General features: G+C 31.9%; 2 protein-coding genes across 2 annotated transcripts; both read left to right on the top strand.

Moving 5' to 3' along the window:
* The first annotated feature begins 654 nt into the window (after window positions 1-654).
* Window positions 655-4,649, top strand: LOC106624153 (nose resistant to fluoxetine protein 6). The gene is made up of 6 exons (XM_070107411.1): window positions 655-1,218; window positions 2,064-2,907; window positions 3,256-3,375; window positions 3,480-3,725; window positions 3,793-4,336; window positions 4,404-4,649. The coding sequence occupies exons 1-6, from the start codon at window positions 984-986 to the stop codon at window positions 4,530-4,532; spliced, it is 2,118 nt and encodes a 705-aa protein (XP_069963512.1). The 5' UTR covers window positions 655-983; the 3' UTR covers window positions 4,533-4,649.
* An 8,519-nt stretch (window positions 4,650-13,168) lies between these two features.
* LOC106624185 (O-acyltransferase like protein) lies at window positions 13,169-19,687 on the top strand. The gene is made up of 6 exons (XM_070107409.1): window positions 13,169-13,746; window positions 14,585-15,428; window positions 16,279-16,398; window positions 16,545-16,790; window positions 16,858-17,416; window positions 17,483-19,687. The coding sequence occupies exons 1-6, from the start codon at window positions 13,512-13,514 to the stop codon at window positions 17,609-17,611; spliced, it is 2,133 nt and encodes a 710-aa protein (XP_069963510.1). The 5' UTR covers window positions 13,169-13,511; the 3' UTR covers window positions 17,612-19,687.
* Window positions 19,688-19,799: the final 112 nt, after the last annotated feature.

Genomic DNA, 19,799 nt, shown 5'->3' with positions numbered 1-19,799 from the left:
GCTATTCAAATTAAACCGTAATGTATACTATACAAACATATTTTGAAAAATTATTAAAAAGTATTGCCAATCTTTGTTGAATTCTTCGAGTATAAGGTTTTCATTATACTGCCTTCATTTAGCTAAGTTACTAATTTAATCTATAGTATATCTATCGTCACTTTCACTAACAAATATTAGCCATAACTGTGTAAATGAAATATACACTGTATATTATTTACTGAAATAGGTATTTTTGCTTAGTGATAAATTGAATTAGTTGCGCAAGCCCAAGGTTGTTTTATGCAAAATCGTTAAATATTTGTGTATTTAAATTTTTGTTACACCATACCATACACTATGGGCTTAGAATTATATTCTCTTCATACCTGAACATCTGGGGTTTCCTGAAATTGACCTTTAACTATTTAGCTTTCACGGTTAGGTGTCAATTTGCAAAACTAGGAATGCTCAACTTTTTACTGCAGTAATACCATTAAGCTTAGGCTAGGAGCATATATTTATATACAACAATACACGCAAAATAAACTTGTTAAGCGAAAATGTGGAAAATCGGAGTTAATAATAGTTTCTTAGTCACTCGCATTCTAAATAGCCGATTCGTATATATACATAGTGTGTAAAAACTTTTAGTGACAGTTCGCGTATAGCGTTAAGGCGCTTAGATTTCTATCTCGTTAAGCGGGAAGTGAAATATAATAGAAGCCAAGACGGACAGGTTCAAATTTTCAAAGTGAGAGTGAGTGTGGAATTTTCAAAAGGAAGCTAAGGATTCCAGACGCTGAATAAACTCCCACAAAGGAACATAAAGTGAAATTGTAAAAACCAAAGGATATATATATGTAAATATATATAATTCCAGAAGAAACAAATTTAACTTAAGATATAAAAAGGACTTTAAAACTAGTTCTAAGATAACATAATCAAATTACAAATATTATTGAATTACTTAAAATAAATTAACAAAAAATAAAATTGTCAAAATGTTACAAGTGAAGCTTTATCAAGTGCTGGTGCTATTCACACTACTTTGCTGCGTATGTACCACAGTGAAAAAAGTGGATCCTAACAGCGACCAATACCAACTAATGCAACGTTCGTCAATTCTTTTCGGCCTGACAGTCATCAGTCGTCCGAATATGGTGAGCCAAAACTGCTATACGCAACTCCAGGAAGTACAGAAGGCTATACTAATGCAACAGCCATGGGCCATGAAGAGTAAGTGCTTTCCTTCACAACCATTGAGATAGATTAAGGAATATAATGCTCGACGGAACCATATATAACTGTAGGATAAAAGTTCGTTATTCCTTTTAAAAATTTTCTTTGTCTTACTTTTTATGAGTTCTACAGCAAAAGGGAAATTGAAGTGGCTTTTGTAAAATGGTATCAAGATTAACTCAATACAAGAGAGAAAAATATCCGATCGCCTCGAGAAATTTCAAAATTATGAAGAATTAAGGAAAAATATTATCCTTTTGCTAGTTTTAAGTAACAAAAGTAGTTCAAATATTTTCACTTCGCAAAATAGGCTTTAATGACAACAATGTGGAATTTTTTGGAACTTAAATATAAATTAAATTTTTAATTCGTTCTTTGATTGGTTAATTATACCAAAATAAATGTATTTTTTTAATATCTTTCGCAATATTTGTAGTATCATGGCAGATAGCCAAAAGGAAGGAAGGATAACCTGAAGTTTTAGTAAAAATGACTATAGTTTTTTAGTTATGAGGTAGTAAATTTTTTAACTTTTATACAAGCTGGAAACAAAGGATTTGTACTATAGAATTATCGTGGCAGCTTTAAGCCCCAAATATGTAGATATAAATTTTGACTTTTAAGCCCTGCATTGAAGGATTCTCTTTTAGTATTCCCAGCAATTCTAATAATTAGTCGATACTATGGAAGAAGCTACAAGCATATACTAATCATAATAACAACTGCTTCATAAATTCTTACAAGTAATCGTAGAACCGAAACATTACCGCTCGTAAATGTAGCTAGTTGTATAATATTTATTAACTTCCTAACTCTCTACCACTCTTTTATGTTCCTCATAGTGTATGATTCGTCTGGATTTAAAGAACCTGGATTCATAATGGGCAATGGCCTTTGGATAGGCAGTCGTGACACCTGTAATGCTGTAAAAACACCCGTCAATCTTAAATTATCCACACATATACCACATAAAATGAATCCGAAAATATTGACAGATACGGCGCCATTTCCTACGGACTTCCGTGTCGTCAATTTGTGGCACAATTCCACATGGCAAATGGATCCAGTTTATATCTTATATGAACCGCGCATAAGTATTGGTCTATGTTTGCCAAGCGCTTGCACAATAGCCGAGATCGGTCAACTAATGGACACCTACGTGAAGGATGATCTATTTGTCTCGAATGATATTTATGATATGCGTCTACGTGTTGAAAGTGTGAAGGATTTAAAATTACGTGCAGGCTATTTTACAAGGCCTTCGACGATGATTTTTATCGGTTTCTGTTTACTGACATTGCTGCTGACATTTCTAGCTTTGGGGCAACGTATGACGCGTAATAGCGAAACGGTTGAGGTGGTTGCAAATGGAACGAAATCAACGACCGACGATTTTGAAACGAAGAGTCAAACTAGTACAAAATTAACCTGTAATGGATATATTGAATGTTTTGATGTTCAAAACAATTGGGAGTTACTTTTCCCAACGAACAAATCTTCTGCCCCGAGTGGCACAGACGCTTTTCCGGCAGTGAATGGTTTACGTTTTTATGGTGCGTTAGGCGTAATATCATATCATATACTGACCGCCAGTTATCTAACATCAAATAATAAATCCGTGCATTACAAGCTAACAAGTAGTTATGGAAATTTCGACATTTTCGTGGATTTGTTTTTTACAATTAGGTAAGAGCGATGAGTGAGTTGTGAGAAAGGTTAGACGACACATTAATACTTTTGAGATGAAGTGCAGTATCAGAACTATACTGGTTACGAATTATTACTTTTTATTCAATTGATTTATATGTTCTTTATGTCTACTCACTTAATATCCGGGATACAGAATGCACTTGTCACGTTTGTTTCAAGAAAGGCCGCTCTGACAAAATACAGAGTTCAGATATAGGCATTTCGTATCCAAACATTTTTTGCCAAAAATCTTCCTAAACTGTGACAACTTATGTCAAAATTTGTTAATAAATTTAAAATTTTTTTTGAACTTTTTTACAACTATTTATTTGCTTGTTTTTACAGCGGCTTTTTGCAAACATACCACTTTTTCCGAGACACCATAACTATTGAGATCATACGAAATAATAGTGTAATGAAGAATACCAAAAGGGTTTTTATGTACATAATGCACCGTTTAATTAGGCAAGTACCGGAAACTGGCAACACCTAAAAATCTTAAATATGTGAAGTTAGATAGAAATGTTTTCATTTGTTTATGTTTCGCTTCTCGCCTCTACTTCAAACAGATTGGGTCCTTTGTACTACCTTGCTATCTGCTTCGCCGATGCTGGAACGCTTCTGATGGACGATATATCCGTTTTCCACTTTAGCCATCGTATATATGCTAACTGCGAGTTATATTGGTGGCGCAGTGCACTGTTCATACAAAATTTCTTTAACCACGATGATATGTGCGTGTATTGGACTTGGTCATCAGCTTGTGATATGCAATTTTACATCTTCAGTATAATTCTACTCTTCATCTATGTAAAGTAAGGACACATGCGTAATATATAAATACTTTTAATTGCCATATATCTAATTAAAATTCTCTTACAGACACCCCAAAACGGGCAAAGCTCTCACTCTCGCCACTGTAGTAGCAAATTTGGTTTATACCATCTACACCGCCATCACAATGAATTATAAATATTCCTTTGAGACCACATCGGTGCTATTCACGGAGCTCTATATGAATCCGATATCACGTGTCCTGGCCTACGTAATTGGCGGCGTGGCTGGCCTGCTTTTCGTACAAAAACAACAGAAGCAATTCTACGCGCATTTCTTTCAAGAGTTTCTCGCTTATTTGGCGATCATTTGCTTCTTTACTATCAATTTCTTCAGAATATCAGGAGGTTACTCAGTAGGTTTCTATGTGGTATTGTTGATCGTTCAACGAGTGTTATTTTCGTCGAGTGTTTGTTTCCTTATATTCGCAAATGCGGCGGGTAGTGTGAAGTGGTTCTTTCGCATATTGGAGAATCCAATCTTCAAGAAATTCAATCAAATTACTTATGCTCTGTTCCTGTTAAATCCATTACCCATTGTGGTACTAGTTAGCTCGAATAATGCAACTCGCTATACCAGTCTATATAATTTAGTAAGTTCGTGTTTGGTTTATTTTTTTATTTTTAAATTTAAAATGTATACCTTTCTTATATTTTCAGGTAATCGAATACATAGGCATTTGCGCGGTACTTAACTTCCTCAGCGCAACTTTCTCCTTATTTTTCGAAGTACCCTATAAGAATATTTCCAAAATGTTGGTCCACCGCACCAAAACCAAGACGAATTAAGCAAAGTTTACTAGCGCGAACTGAGATGGAACTAAATCTAAGAGTATAAATACATTTATTGCAACAATTAAAGCATTTTATGCAAAAAATATATATATACATTCATATTTAAGACAATTTAAAGAAAAAGACAACTTAGGTTTACCAAAGATTAGTATAGTATGTTTGATTTTATAGGCATATAATTTGGTAGAAGGATAGCTGTCAAACGAGTCATCAAAGAAAACACATGTATTTGACATCTCTATACTGTACTCTTTAGCTTTTCATCTAAAAAAAAAACAAAACTGTGTAATGGCACAAGAACGAAATTATAAACAATGCAAATGAGACCAACAGGGTCTTTGTCAGTTGCAATACATATGGATGATATTAGATGACTAACTACAAGTATTCACGTTTTTGTGAAATTAAATTTTTAAGCTCTTAAAATATACAACGAAACTGCACACAAAGCCTCAATTAGAGAAATGTAAATTAAACATTTTTGACAAGGGTCTGTTTTCAACTATCAAAACATAATTCGCTGATCAGACCCGCCGACTTTAAGGTGGAATATTTTATGTCTCTCAGACGAATTAACCGATTTCAATCAAAATTTGATACATGGCTGATCCGTGATGAGTTCCTAGCACAGCTCGAAATCTAATAAAATCATACCTCAAGGGCATCTTTTTCTCATAAAATACCATTTACAATCCCATGGCCATAATGAACATAGCCAACTCAAGCATCAATAAAAATACCGAAAAAACCTTAGCATATATAATAGGCATGAGACTACCAACTTTATACCGGAAATGCTGCCGATTGCATTGATATATGTATATATATATAATGTATAGTTTTAGGCTCAGTTTGACTAAAAAGTTACTCAATAATATAAATCGTTTCGATCCTGTCTGTAGAAATTTTCATTGTTTTCAATGTTTCTACTGCTAGAGTAAAACAGTTTGGAGATTATTTTCCAGTATCGGTTGAATAGCCAATGAAGTGGCAGAGTACTAGTTGATTAACTTTATTATTAACTTCTTCTTAAAATAGGAATAGAGTCATTATATTCTAACCGTTCTTTAACTGTCCTTCTTTACTTGCTGTTCATTAATTGTAATATCCCTTATATACCATAATAGAATTATTTCTCTCTTCAACATTTTACATATCATGATCCTATACAATGCTCATAGGTATTCGGTGAGTGAAGCAGATTACTCCTTTTTTAAAATCTGTACTGAAATCAAAAGATAAAATATCAGTAATTGTCGAGTATATTCTTCACATTTCTCTTTTCGACTAACCTTCAGTAAAACCGACATGCTGACAATAAATATAATATTATTGTAATAGTAAAAAATTTTCAAAAACATTTTCATTCTTAAACGCAAGCGCATCACCAAAAAAGCACATAAAAGAGAGAAAAAATAAATAACTGTAATGCGACATGCGGCATATAAACGAGATAGATAAAGATAGATTCGATTCCGAAAAATAAGCAGCTTCACACTAATAATTTATAGGTATATATATATTTTGTAGAGTCTTTTTAGCAAAGAAGCAGGAGAGCGTGAAAGCCTGCGTAACAAATGCAACAAACAATTTGGCACATTTGGCCGAAAAAGTCACAAATTTATAATTAACTTAATTAGTAAATGCTTTTTAATGGCAACTGCTGGCTGTATTTCTCTGTAAGGTAATGGAGGAGGCGAGTGCGCTGCGCAACGTGTCAAAAACGTGATTAAGCCCATTCAAAGGGCAAGTGAAAAGGCAATTTTAAAGTACACAAATTTGTTTTGCACACCGCATACGCATACCAGAGTGCTGGCAATTAACTTCGTAATGCATGCGCATAAATTAATGGAGGAATATACTTCTATCGCTTTAAATACAGCGGAATAGCGTGATAAGCAAAGCTTACGAAAACACCTCCCTGTCTCCTTGACTCATAACTTATGCTTAAATTTATTTCTGATTTTATTGTTTTTGTGTTAAGCGCTTTGCTATCATTTGAATTTTATGGCTGTTGCTGGTGACAGCTGTAAATTTAATGACAACGCATTTGGCATCACTATTTGCAATAGAACACTATTTGCTTGGAGTCTAGCACAAAGGTTTTGCGAAAAATTTAATCATTTTAAAATTCAGTAACAAATTCAATATATTTTTTTTTTGTAGATTTTTAAGAAATTGCATTAAAAATGCGAGGAAGAGGAGGAAAAGTACTCGAATTATATTTGAGTTGTAAAATTTACTGAGTTTTTATAAAACAATATGAAAAATAAGAACTAAAACTGTTTACTGTTTGCGAAGATTTATGCTTAAAGTAGGGAATAAAACAAAAGTTTCCATAAAAGATTCTAATTTCAGCACAAAAGATTCTAATTTTCTACAGCTGTGTAACGACAATGGAATTTGAAAACAAACGGACATAACAAGGTAATTACATTTCCTAAATAGGTTTAAGGCGTTATATCTATATATAAATTTGAGAAAAAATTACTTTTTTGCATATATGAATATCGAATGTAACTATATTTGAGACTATACTGCGAAAATTTGATTTGGGTTTATCGGGCAAATAGTTTCGGAGATATGAGTTTATTTGTGAATTTCTTTTTTAACCTAGTATAATCAACTCCCAAAACTTAAATTTGTTTTTTCATTTGGATAGGAAAATTTCTCAGAGGTCAACACTTTTCAAAATGAATCCCTATTATTATAGTACCATAAATACGTTATTTAATAAATAAAATGGCCCCTAAAAAAATTTACAAAGCAATTCTTAATGATCTTAATGAAATTTTACACAGGTCTTCGAGATACAATTTACAAGGTCTTGCAATAAAGGGTTTTTTCTGTTCAATTACAACTATTAAAAAAGGAAACAAAAAACTTTGAGATTTTTTTGACCAATATTGGCATTCGTATGTAAAAAGCTTTTTAAGTATCTGGAGATATATAGTGAATATTTTGCTCTTCAAACACATTGAAAATGAATTGTAAATTATATACTGCCAATAAAAGATGAAGTACCCTGCATAGCACCTAATGTTTAACCGATTCTTTTTCCTAAGTTTATTTTCATTTAATAAAATTTTACATTGTGTAATCAATTATGTCAGTTTTTGAACTTATCAATTCAATTGTAAAGTATTTTTGGCATATTTTTTTCAAAGCTCCCCAACACAACTAAAATAATAAATTGTTACGACATAAACATATGAAAGCATTTGACATTTCAATACCGTATATACATTAGAAAAAATGTTATGATATGAATAAAAAAATATCACTAGCTTTGCTTTTTATTAAACGAATAACTCCATCAACACGTATTCTATCTTTGCAAACAAATTAATGAAGCGATATACGCGGGTATTTTCATAGCAATTGCCCATGGGTTATTTTTTGTGCTTAATAGAGTTATTTTCCGCTTTCATGGTGGTTTGTACAAATCCGTATGTTTTGTCTTCAGCGGAATTTTTTAAGTTTTTTGCTGTACGCTGCTTAGTTTTTCTTATTTTCGCTTCGGCAATATAACTTTTAAAAGATATTATCAGAAATACACAAGTTCTTATTCAAATTAAAGATCACATGTATAATATTTTTTGATCTTGTTGGAGTTTTGCAAACTGTCTGCCTACAAATTACAACTTTTGTTATTTATGAAAATTGAAAAACATGTGTACATATTTTCCAAAAATAGTCGAACTTAAAAAAAATATCTGTCAGATTCATAGCAAGTGTCTATGTTCTAAAGATATACTATAAAAGTTTGTATGTATGGTATATTCCACCACGTACATATGTATGAATATGATATACTTGTACTCACTTATATCAGCAATCGTAGCAAATTGCTTAGCATAAATTTCATAGGTTATCCAAAAGATGTTATCAATTAACCGTAAAACTCTTGTATACCAAAGCCAATGCAACAAAACAACAACAACCACATATGAGGAAAACAACTGCACTCACACTAATTGCAAAAGGACACCAAAATGTCAACATAAATTCTCAACATATCTTGTGACAAGAACAAAAGGATGCTTACTTAAGCATACAAAAACAATAAAGAAGACAAGTGAGTGTTTGCAGGTATGCACATATTAACTGCTTGCGAAGAATGTAGGACAAGCAGAGTTGAGTTGAGTGGCAAAAGGTGTTTTGATTTGCTGATCCTGATAAAGTTAGCAAATTGTCCAGTACAAGCTTGTAAACAATGAGTGTTCGGTATTTTAGACAGACCAGCGGCTGCATTTCGCGTTGACAATGGTTTTGCATTTTGCATGCCATTTAAAGTAGTGTGCAAAAATAATGCTACCGCGCATGAAACATGGATAAGCTGCAGGCAGCTGTTGATGTGTGGCAAAAAATTTGTCAAATAACACACAGAGTTTTACTACAGCTAGGAATGAAAGTTTGACCACTAGCAAAGATTTAAAAAAAAACTTGGATTTAGAAACTTAACCTTAAGCAATGATTTTGATATTAGAGAAATTTTAGATTGTTAAATGAAAAAATAAAACAACAGTTAAAGTCATTTTAATCGTTTTTCGACGATCTCAAAATTTCGCTGATGAACTTTTAATTTCAGATTTTTATAATTTTCTTTACCGATATATATTAATTTTGATTAATTGTATAATAAATCAGTATTTTTGAGCCAAAATAAATAAAAAACCACATAATCATTATTTTTCATATTTCAAAGATCATGAATAATGATAATGAATAATGATTATTTAGGATTGTTTTATATTTTGCGATATATTAAAATATTAATTAAAATTAACCTTAATAGAGGTATAATCGTTATTACGTAAGTTTTAAAGTAAAACTTATATTGATTACGGTCTTTGAAAAAAATATTGTAAGATTATTATAATTCTAAAAATTTAATACAAATATATTATTATTTATTTTATAAAAAATAGATTTTTCAAAGCTTACAAAAATTTCAATTATTGCAAATTTTTACGAAAACGATTTTAATGTAATCTTCATTTTACATTTTTTCAAAAGTTTGCCTCACTTTAGGGTGACAATAAAAATGTATGACAAATATATTCATATAATAATAATTATGCGGCATATGAGAACATAATTATTAAATGCCTATTTTTAATAAAAATATCAGAAAATTATTTTTATTTAGCTTATATAAATAGGGTAGGAACAGCGTTTTCTCAATGATTTTCATGAGTTTCTGATAGTATGAAAATTATAATAATGAACTTATAAAAATGAATAAATGTTAAAACTTTGAGAATATTTTATACATATATTTAAGTATCACTTTATAATTTTTGAAATATTAATTTGAAAATCATCGTACATACAAGTATAAACAATCTCATATTGCAGGCCACAATCAGATTCAGTATTTTGTGTACATTCTGGAAGTCGCAATTTCAATTCAAATCAAACAAGGTAGGAATTTACGTTTATTATAAGTTTCTCTCCCATATGAACCAAATTGGTATCAAATAATAGAAAAGTTTATATTTTTACAGGGGTCAAAACATGTATTCATTATTTTGTTTTGCCTTTTTCAACATTTTTTATTTACCATATAAAAAAGTTATACCATAAAATAGTAACTGTCAATTTTTAAAATAGTTTTTTTTACTTTAGCCACAAATATTTTTATACTATTCTATACTTCATTTATTCGGTTAAACGTAATATCTATATTTTTAGACAGCTCTAAGCATTCGCTGAGGGTAGGGAGTAAAAACTTTTAACAGTTTTGCAAATAATGCAAAACCGCAACTGATAAAACAATTTATTGAACGTTTGGTATTTGTTCACATAGTAAGTAGGCATATATAAGTATCTACTTTTATATATGTATATACATATATACATAAATATGAAACAAGGTATTTCAGTGCTAATCGGTAAATTGATTCATAAGCATTGTTTGGTTTTTGATTTATTTTTTTTGTTGTTTTATGACACTCCTGTCAGTATTCATAACATCTATGAATATACATCGTGTTAGTCATTTGCAAGTATACTTACTGATTACATGTAACGGCGGTATAATAGGTTTGGAGAGAGAAAGAGAGAGAGAGAGAGCGCAGTTTATTGTTAATGTTAAGTTAATGCGTGTTAATGTAAATGGTAATATGTTTTTTTTTTGAACAAATTCTACAAAAAAACACAAATTATTTTTCGTATTGAACAAATTCAGTTGCTGACAACAGATATATTTAATATCTTATGTACATATGATTACATGCTAAATTTGCCAAAATAATTACCAAATCACAAGTATTGGTATTGATTTACTGCTGGCACCCAAATCACAAAGTATCTATCTCAGTCATCTATTTCATGTTTAAATATAAATATTTCATGATATATATTAATATTAGGTTTTATAGAAAATTTTCTGATTACCATAATAAAGTTATCACAAAGTATTCATATTATCAACTGAAAGTATTCCACAAAAACAAAAAAAAAAACAAGAAAAAACGAAGCTATAATACCCATTACAAATACAAAAGGTTCGTTAGAAGAACTTGATTCCTATTGTTCAGTTTTTGTGATAGCAATATGGTATAGTGATTCAATCAGAACAATTTCTTGGAAAATTCCATTGTTACCTTATATGTATAATGATCCGTTCCAAATCTCTTAAAGACATGTCGTCAATAGAAAAAGTTTTCAATGCAAGCACTTGATTCCGATTTAGTTTGTATGACAGCTATATGCTATATATATATCTGCTATTCCGACAAATGAGCAGCTTCTTGGTGAGAGACGGTCATATGCTACATTTCAGATCGATATCTCAAAAACTGAGAGACTAGTTTTGGTATATACAGACAAACAGACGGACAGACGGACGGACATGGCTCAACACAACTCATCATGCTGATCATTTATGTATATATTTTATAGGGTCTGCGACATTTCCTTCTGGGTGCTACAAACTTCGTGGACCCTGTTCAGGGTATAAAAATTGCAAGTATGTTATGCCTATTCAAAACATGTTTTGTTTTAATATTACTAACTATATCTGATAACCAGTTGCATAATTTTCGTATTTGATGGTATGAGCTTCTTTAATATAGTTTTGCTAGTATATGAGATTAAATGTTTTTTTTACAGACATAATTACCAAAATACAAAAATCTTAAAACTTACACAGTTGTATGTTGTAATCGGAGCTTTTAAGTAATTGTTACCGATATGTTTCAATACTTTTAAAAGAATATTTCCTAACAAATCACCATTACTTAAGATTTTTATTATAAATTGCTGATAACCGTTATAAAGTAAGCAACAAGTAATTATATTAAAAAATAAATTTAAAAAATCCAAAAAATGTTCAGCTTTCCAACAAATATTTTTCGATTAGTATACATGTACGAGTATATACTACCAATTAGGCAATGTCTCTTCAGTGGACAAAAGATCAAACGTGACTATGTAGTCATAGTAATCAAATATAATTCAAAGTAATTATACATATATATTTCCTTAGAACTTTTAATTATGCTTTTAGTGAATTAAAAATATATAAATATATTCCAAGTAATCAGACCGGACTAAAAAATCAATAAAAAATTATTATTACCAAAAACTAACTAAAAGATTGTTCAATCTTAAGCATATATTTAAGAATTAAAAAAATACAAATTTTTCGATTAAGAAATGGGATTGAATTTTTACAGCATTGTTAGTTAAAGCAAACAATTTCATTATCACCTCTCGCACTAAGCGAAATAAATTCCTAGCGTCGCCTGGTATAGCATTCTTACTTCAAAGCAGTAAATTCAGATAGCACATACCATTCCAAGCTGAAACAAAAGCGCACAAAATGAAAAATCAAATTACAAATGGCATAAGGAAGAAGAATGAGAATAAATCTCGTATTGAAACGTCAATCATGTCTCATTGATTTATGAACGAACCTAAGCAGATCCGTTGACAATTGTGTTGGAGCGAAAATGAGCACATGAATGAAAAAAAAAAACACAAAAAGAAAGCAAAGTTTACTCTATATGAACATATATGTAGATATGTAGGATAGGTTTGTGGGAATGCATAAAAGTACACGTCAACTTGCGGGTGTACGCCGTGGAAGCAAATCGTGTGCAAAGCGAAAGAATCATAAGAATCAGAACCAACTGTGCTAGTTGCATTTCTTCGGAATATTGTAGCACTTAATTAAAATTATCCACATAGAAGCATTAATCGCATAAAAACATGTCCATTTAGAAGAATAAAACACAATTCGTTTCAATAACAAACTCTGTTTGATCGACTTTTTACTGCAGTAGCATTAAGGCTAAGCTAAGGCTAGCAGCATATATATACAACAATATACGCAAACTTAATTTTTTTATGCGAAAATGTTGAAAGTCAAGGGTTAATAGCAATATCTTAGTCACTCGTATTCTTAATAACCTATTCGTTTATATACATATATTTATATTCAAATAGTAAACAAACAGTCCAGTAGTGTGCCGCATGCGCCGCTCAACCGCTCAACCGCACAATTTGCGCAATTGTTTGCGTTATCTACATATGTCGCGCATAATTAATTTGATATGTGTTAATACTATAATGCACTTTAATTTAATAAATATAAGCGTGTAAAAATTTTTAGTGACAGTTCGCGTATAGCGTTAAGGCGCTTAGATTTCTATCTCGTTGAGCGGGAAGTGAAATAGAAGCCAGGACGGACAGGTTCAAATTTTCAAAGTGAGAGTGAGTGTGGAATTTTCTAAAGGAAGTTAAGGATTCCAGACGCTAAATAGACTCCCACAACAGGATATAAAGTGAAATTGTAAAAACAAGAGAATATATAAATATATATAATTCCAGAAGAAACAAATTTAACTTATGATATTAAAAACGTTTCGAAAGGACTTTACAACTAGTTCTAAGATAACATAATCGAATTACGAATATCATTGAATTACTTAAAATAAATTAACAAAAAATAAAATTGTCAAAATGTTACAAGTGAAGCTTTATCAAGTGCTGGTGCTATTCACACTACTTTGCTGCGTATGTACCACAGTGAAAAAAGTGGGTCCTAACAGCGACCAATACGAACTAATGCAGCGTTCGTCAATACTTTTCGGCCTGACAGTCATCAGTCGTTCGAATATGGTGAGCCACAACTGCTATACGCAACTCCAGGAAGTACAGAAGGCTATACTAATGCAACAGCCCTGGGCCATGAAGAGTAAGTGCTTCCTTTCACAACCAATGAGATACATCAAGGAATATGATGCTCGAAGGAACTATATAGAACTGTAGGATAAAAGTTCGTTATTCCTTTTAAAAATTTTCTTTGTCTTACTTTTCATGAGTTCTACAGCAAAAGATAAATTGAAGTGGCTTTTGTAAAATGGTATCAAGATTAAGTCAATACAAGAGAGAAAAATATCTGATCGCCTCAAGAAATTTCAAAATTATGAAGAATTAAGGAAAAATATTATCCTTGTGCTAGTTTCAAGTAACAAAAGAAATTCAAATCTTTTCTATGGAATTTCTTGGAAGTTAAATAAAAATTAAATTTTTAATTCGTCCTTTGATCGGTTAATTATATCAAAATATATGTATTTTTTTAATATCTTTCGCAATACTTGTAGTATCATGGCAGATAGTCAAAAGGAAGGTAGGATAACATGAAGTTTTAGTAAAAATGACTACAGGTTTTTAGTTATGAGGTAGTAATACACATTTTTTAACAGAAAAATCTTTCGAAGCTTTTATACAAGCTGAAAACAAAGGATTTGTACTGTAGAATTATCGTGACAGCTTTAAGTCCCAAATAAGTAGATATAAATTTTGACTTTAAAGCCCTGCATTGAAGGATTCTGTTTTAGTATTCCCAGCCATTCCAATAATTAGTAGATACCATGGAAGAAGCCACTAGCATATAGTAATCATAACAACAACTGCTCTATAAATTTTTAAAAGTATTCGTAGAACCGAAACATTACCGCTCGTATATGCACCTAGTTCTATAATATTTATTAACTTCCTAACTCTCTACCACTCTTTTATATTCCTCATAGTGTATGATTCGTCTGGATTTAAAGAACCTGGATTCATAATGGGCAATGGCCTTTGGATAGGCAGTCGTGACACCTGTAATGCTGTAAAAACACCCGTCAATCTTAAATTATCCACACATATACCACATAAAATGAATCCGAAAATAATGACAGACACGGCGCCATTTTCTACGGACTACTGTGTCGTCAATTTGTACCACAATTCCACATGGCAAATGGATCCAGTATATCTGTTCTATGAACCGCGAATAAGTATCGGTCTATGTTTGCCAAGCGCTTGTACAATAGCCGAGATCGGTCAACTAATGTCCACCTACGTGGAAGATGATCTATTTGTGTCGAATGATATTTATGATATGCGAATGCGTGTTGAAAGTGTGAAGGATTTAAAATTACGTGCAGGCTATTTTACAAGGCCTTCGACGATGATTTTTATCGGTTTCTGTTTACTGACATTGCTGTTGACATTTTTAGCTTTGGGGCAACGTATAAAGCGTAATAGCGAAACGGTTGAGGTGGTTGCAAATGGAACGAAATCAACGACCGATGATTTTGAAACGAAGAGTCAAAATAGTACAAAATTAACCTGTAATGGATATATTGAATGTTTTGATGTTCAAAACAATTGGGAGCTACTTTTCCCAACGAACACATCTGCTGCCCCGAGTGGCACCGATGCTTGTCCGGCAGTGAATGGTTTACGTGTTTTTGGTGCGATGGGCGTTATATTATACCATATACTATGCGGCAGTTATTTGGCATCAAATAATAAATCCGTGCACTACAAACTAACAAGTAGTTTTGGAAATTTGGACATTTTCGTGGATTTGTTTTTTACATTGAGGTAATAGCGATGAGTGAGTTGTGAGAGAGGTTAAACGACACTTTAATACTTTTGAGATGAAGTGCGGTATCAGAACTATACTGGTTGCGAATTGATACTTTTTATTTAATTTCTTTATACCTTCTGTATGTCTACTCACATAATATTCGGGATACAGAAATTTAGCTTTGAACGGCAGATGAGAATGAGGATTCGCAGGAAAAACTTGAGTTAACTTAAGAACTTTTAAAGTGAAAGATTTTCGGCAAGTTTCTAGAGTTCTTTCTACTTCTAGCTCTAAATTCTGGTGTAGACTCTAGATGACGTCGAGTTGCAAACTTCTTCTGCTCCTTATTCTCACCACTTTGCCAAGTATTCTAAAGAACATATTTCTCACTTTTTCGTGTGCACTTGTTACGTTTGTTTCAAGAACCTCTTGAATCAGAAATTGGGTGAACTTTTCCTGAGTTTAAGTCAAACGCAGCTCTGACTGTGATAACGCAGTCTACATAGTTCAGATATAGCCATTTCATATTCAAAGTCTCTTTATTATTTCTCCCACTAAGTAGGAGCTTCATTCAACTCACAGCTCAGTGCATCTGGAACTGATACCAAAACGGGGTTTCTATATGTTATAACCCGTCAAAACGGTTTTAATGCTCCAATTTTGAATTTAGTAGACCAATTTGTTTGCGTTACATTTATGAAAATAAGCAGACCATTTATTAAAAATAATTATGCCAAAAAGTTTCCTAAACTGCGACAATTTATTAATATTTTTTTAAACTATAGTATTTTTTTTGCAATTATCTATTTATACTGATTTTACAATAAATACAATATATAAAAAAATTTTAAAATGTTTTTACAGTGGCTTCCTGCAAACATACCACTTTTTCCGAGACACCAAAACTATTGAGATCATACGCAAAAGTAGTGTAATGAAGAATACGAAAGCGGTATTTATGTACATAATGCATCGTTTAATTAGGTAAGTACCGAAAGCTGGTGTTGCTTAGAAATCTGAAACAGTTATGCCCAACATAATTTGTGGCGTGGGCATAGCTGATCGAAAACATATAAAATAAGAAAAAAAGCATTGTTATTTGTTTCGTTTATTTACTTTACTTCAATCAGATTGGGTCCTTTGTATTTCCTTGTTATCTGCTTGGCCGATGCTGGCTCGCTTCTGATGGACGATATATCGGTTTTCCACTTTAGCCATCGTATATACGCTAACTGCGAGTTGCATTGGTGGCGCAGTGCACTCTTCATACAAAATTTCTTCAATCACCATGATATGTGCGTGTTTTGGACATGGTCATCAGCTTGTGACATGCAATTTTACATTTTCAGTATAATTCTACTTTTCATCTATGTAAAGTAATGACACATGCGTAATATAACAATACTTTTAATTGTAATATATCTAATTAAAATTCTCTTACAGACACCCCAAAACGGGCAAAGCTCTCACTCTCGCCACTGTAGTGGCCAATTTAGTCTATACTATCTACACCGGCATCACAATGAATTATAAGTATTCCTTTGAGACCACATCGGCGTTATTCACGGAGCTCTATATGAATCCGCTGTCACGTGTTCTGGCCTACGTAATTGGCGGGGTGGCTGGCTGGTTTTTCATACAAAACCAACAGAAGCAACTTTACGCAAATTTCTTTCAAAATCAGTCTCTGCAAGAGTTTCTCGGCTATTTGGCGATCACCTGCTTCTTTACTATCAATTTCTTCAAAATATCAGAAGGTTACTCAGTGGGTTTCTATGTGGTAATGTTGGTTCTTCAACGAGTGTTATTTTCGTCGAGTGTTTGTTTCCTTATATTCGCAAATGCGGCGGGTAGTGTGAAGTGGTTCTTTGGCATATTGGAGAATCCACTCTTCAAGAAATTCAATCAAATTGCTTATGCTCTGTTCCTGTTAAATCCATTTCCCATTGCGGTGCTGGTTAGCTCGAATAATGCAACTCGCTATGCCAGTCCATATAATTTAGTAAGTTCGCGTTTGGTTTGTTTTAAATTTTCATCTTTAACATGAATAAATTTCATATATTCTTAGGTAATCGAATACATAGGCATTTGCGCGGTACTATACTTACTCGGTGCAACTTTCGCCTTATTTTTCGAAGTACCCTATAAGAATATATCTAAAATATTGGTCCACCGTAGCAAAACAAAGACGAATTAAGCAAAGTTTACAAGCGCAAACTGAGATGGAACTAAATCTAAGAGTATAAATGCATTTATTGTAGCAACTAAGACATTTTGTGCAAAAAATATATATATACATTCATATTTAAGAAAATGTAAAGAAAAAGACAACTTAGGTTTACCAAAGATTAGTATAGTATGTTTGATTTTATAGGCATATAATTTGGTAGAAGGATAGCTGTCAAATGAGTCATCGAAGAAAACACATGTATTTGACATCTCTGTACTGTACTCTTTAGCTTTTCATCTAAAAAAAAAATACTGTGTAATGGCACAAGAACGAAATTATAAACCGTTCAGAGCTTTAAACAATTATATAATTATGTATAACTCTTGTTGACGGAATCGTGAAAGGTATTGGCAACTGGCCATCAAGATCATGTGACTTAACGCTGTAAGATCAAATTTATAGAGGAACCACATACTAACTGACTATGCTAATAAACCTGCTAGAACTAGCCCTGCTAGAACTAGCTTTAATGAGATACGGCTTTGATGGAAAAAGTAGTGCAAATGAGACCAACAGGTTCTTTGTCAGTTGCAATACATATGGATGATATTAGATGACTAACTACAAGTATTCACTTTTTTGTGAAATGAAATTTTTAAGCTCTTAAAATATACAACGAAACTGCACACAAAGCCTTAATTAGAGAAATGTAAATTAAACATTTTTGACAAGGGTCTGTTTTCAGCTATCATAACATAATTCGCTGATCAGACCCGCCGACTTTAAGGTGGAATATTTTATATCTCTCACACGAATTAACCGATTTCAACCAAAATTTGATACATAGCTGATCCGTGATGAGTCCTTAGCACAGCTCGAAATCTAATAAAATCATACCTCAATGGCATCTTTTTCTCATAAAATACCATTTACAATCCCATGGCCATGATGAAAATAGCCAACTCAAGCATCAATAAAAATACCGAAAAAACCTTAGCATATATAATAGGCATGATGGCTACCAACTCTATACCGGAAATGCTGCCGATTGCATTGATATATGTATATATATATAATGTATGGTTTTAGGCTCAGTTTGACTAAAAAGTTATTCAAGAATATAAATCGTTCCGATCCTGTCCGTAGCAATTTTCATTGTTTTCAATATTTCTACTGCTAGAGTAAAACAGTTTGGAGATTATTTTCCAATATCGGTTGAATAGCCAATGAAGTGGCAGAGTACTAGTTGATTAACTTTATTATTAACTTCTTCTTAAAATAGGAATAGAGTCATTATATTCTAACCGTTCTTTAACTGTCCTTATTTACTTGCTGTTCATTAATTTTAATATCCCTTATATACCAGAATAGAATAATTTCTCTCTTCAATATTTTAAATATCATGATCCTATACAATGCTCATAGGTATTCGCTGAGTGAAGCAGATTACTCCTTTTTTTAAAATCTGTACTGAAATCAGAAGATAAAATATCAGTCATTGCCGAGTATACTCTTCACATTTCTCCTTTCGGCTAACCTTTAGTAAAACCGACATGCTGACAATAAATATAATATTAATAGTTAAAAATTTACAAAAACATTGCCATACATAAGCGCAAGCTCATTGCCAAAACAAAGTACATAAAAAAGAGCAAAAAATAAATAAAACTGCGTAAAGAATAAATAACTGTAATGCGACATACGGCATATACACGAGAAAATTTGAGACGCTAGATAAAGAGTTTTCTATACAAGGACTTAATTTTGATCTATCAGTTTGTATGACATCTATATTCTATAGTTGTTCGATATCGGCGATTTCGATAAATGAGCAGCTTCTTGGGGAGAAAAGGACGTGTGCAAGTTTTCATGTCGATATCTCAACAACTGTTGGACTAGTTCCCGTATATACAAACGGAATTAGCTAAATCTACTCAGCTCATCACGCAAATTATTTATATATTAAATATTTTTTAGAGTGCTTTGCAGAGCGTAGTCAAATTTCAAGATTTTGCTTCAATAATTTTAAAGTGAATAAATTCAAAGAATACATCCTATTCAAATTTGGTAAGGTTCACATACATAGTTGTGTTTAAATCTATCTTAATATATAGTGAATAATGACTTGAACAAGAAACGCAAAAATAAAAGACAGTAATATAACCAAAGATTTTCTTTTAAATTCGTACCACTATAGATATGACAAATTTGATTG

Source organism: Bactrocera oleae, chromosome 3 (assembly GCF_042242935.1).
Source record: "Bactrocera oleae isolate idBacOlea1 chromosome 3, idBacOlea1, whole genome shotgun sequence".
Lineage (NCBI taxonomy): Eukaryota > Metazoa > Arthropoda > Insecta > Diptera > Tephritidae > Bactrocera > Bactrocera oleae.
Note: the sequence above shows the minus strand (reverse complement) of the source record. Positions and strands in the feature narration are given on the sequence as shown.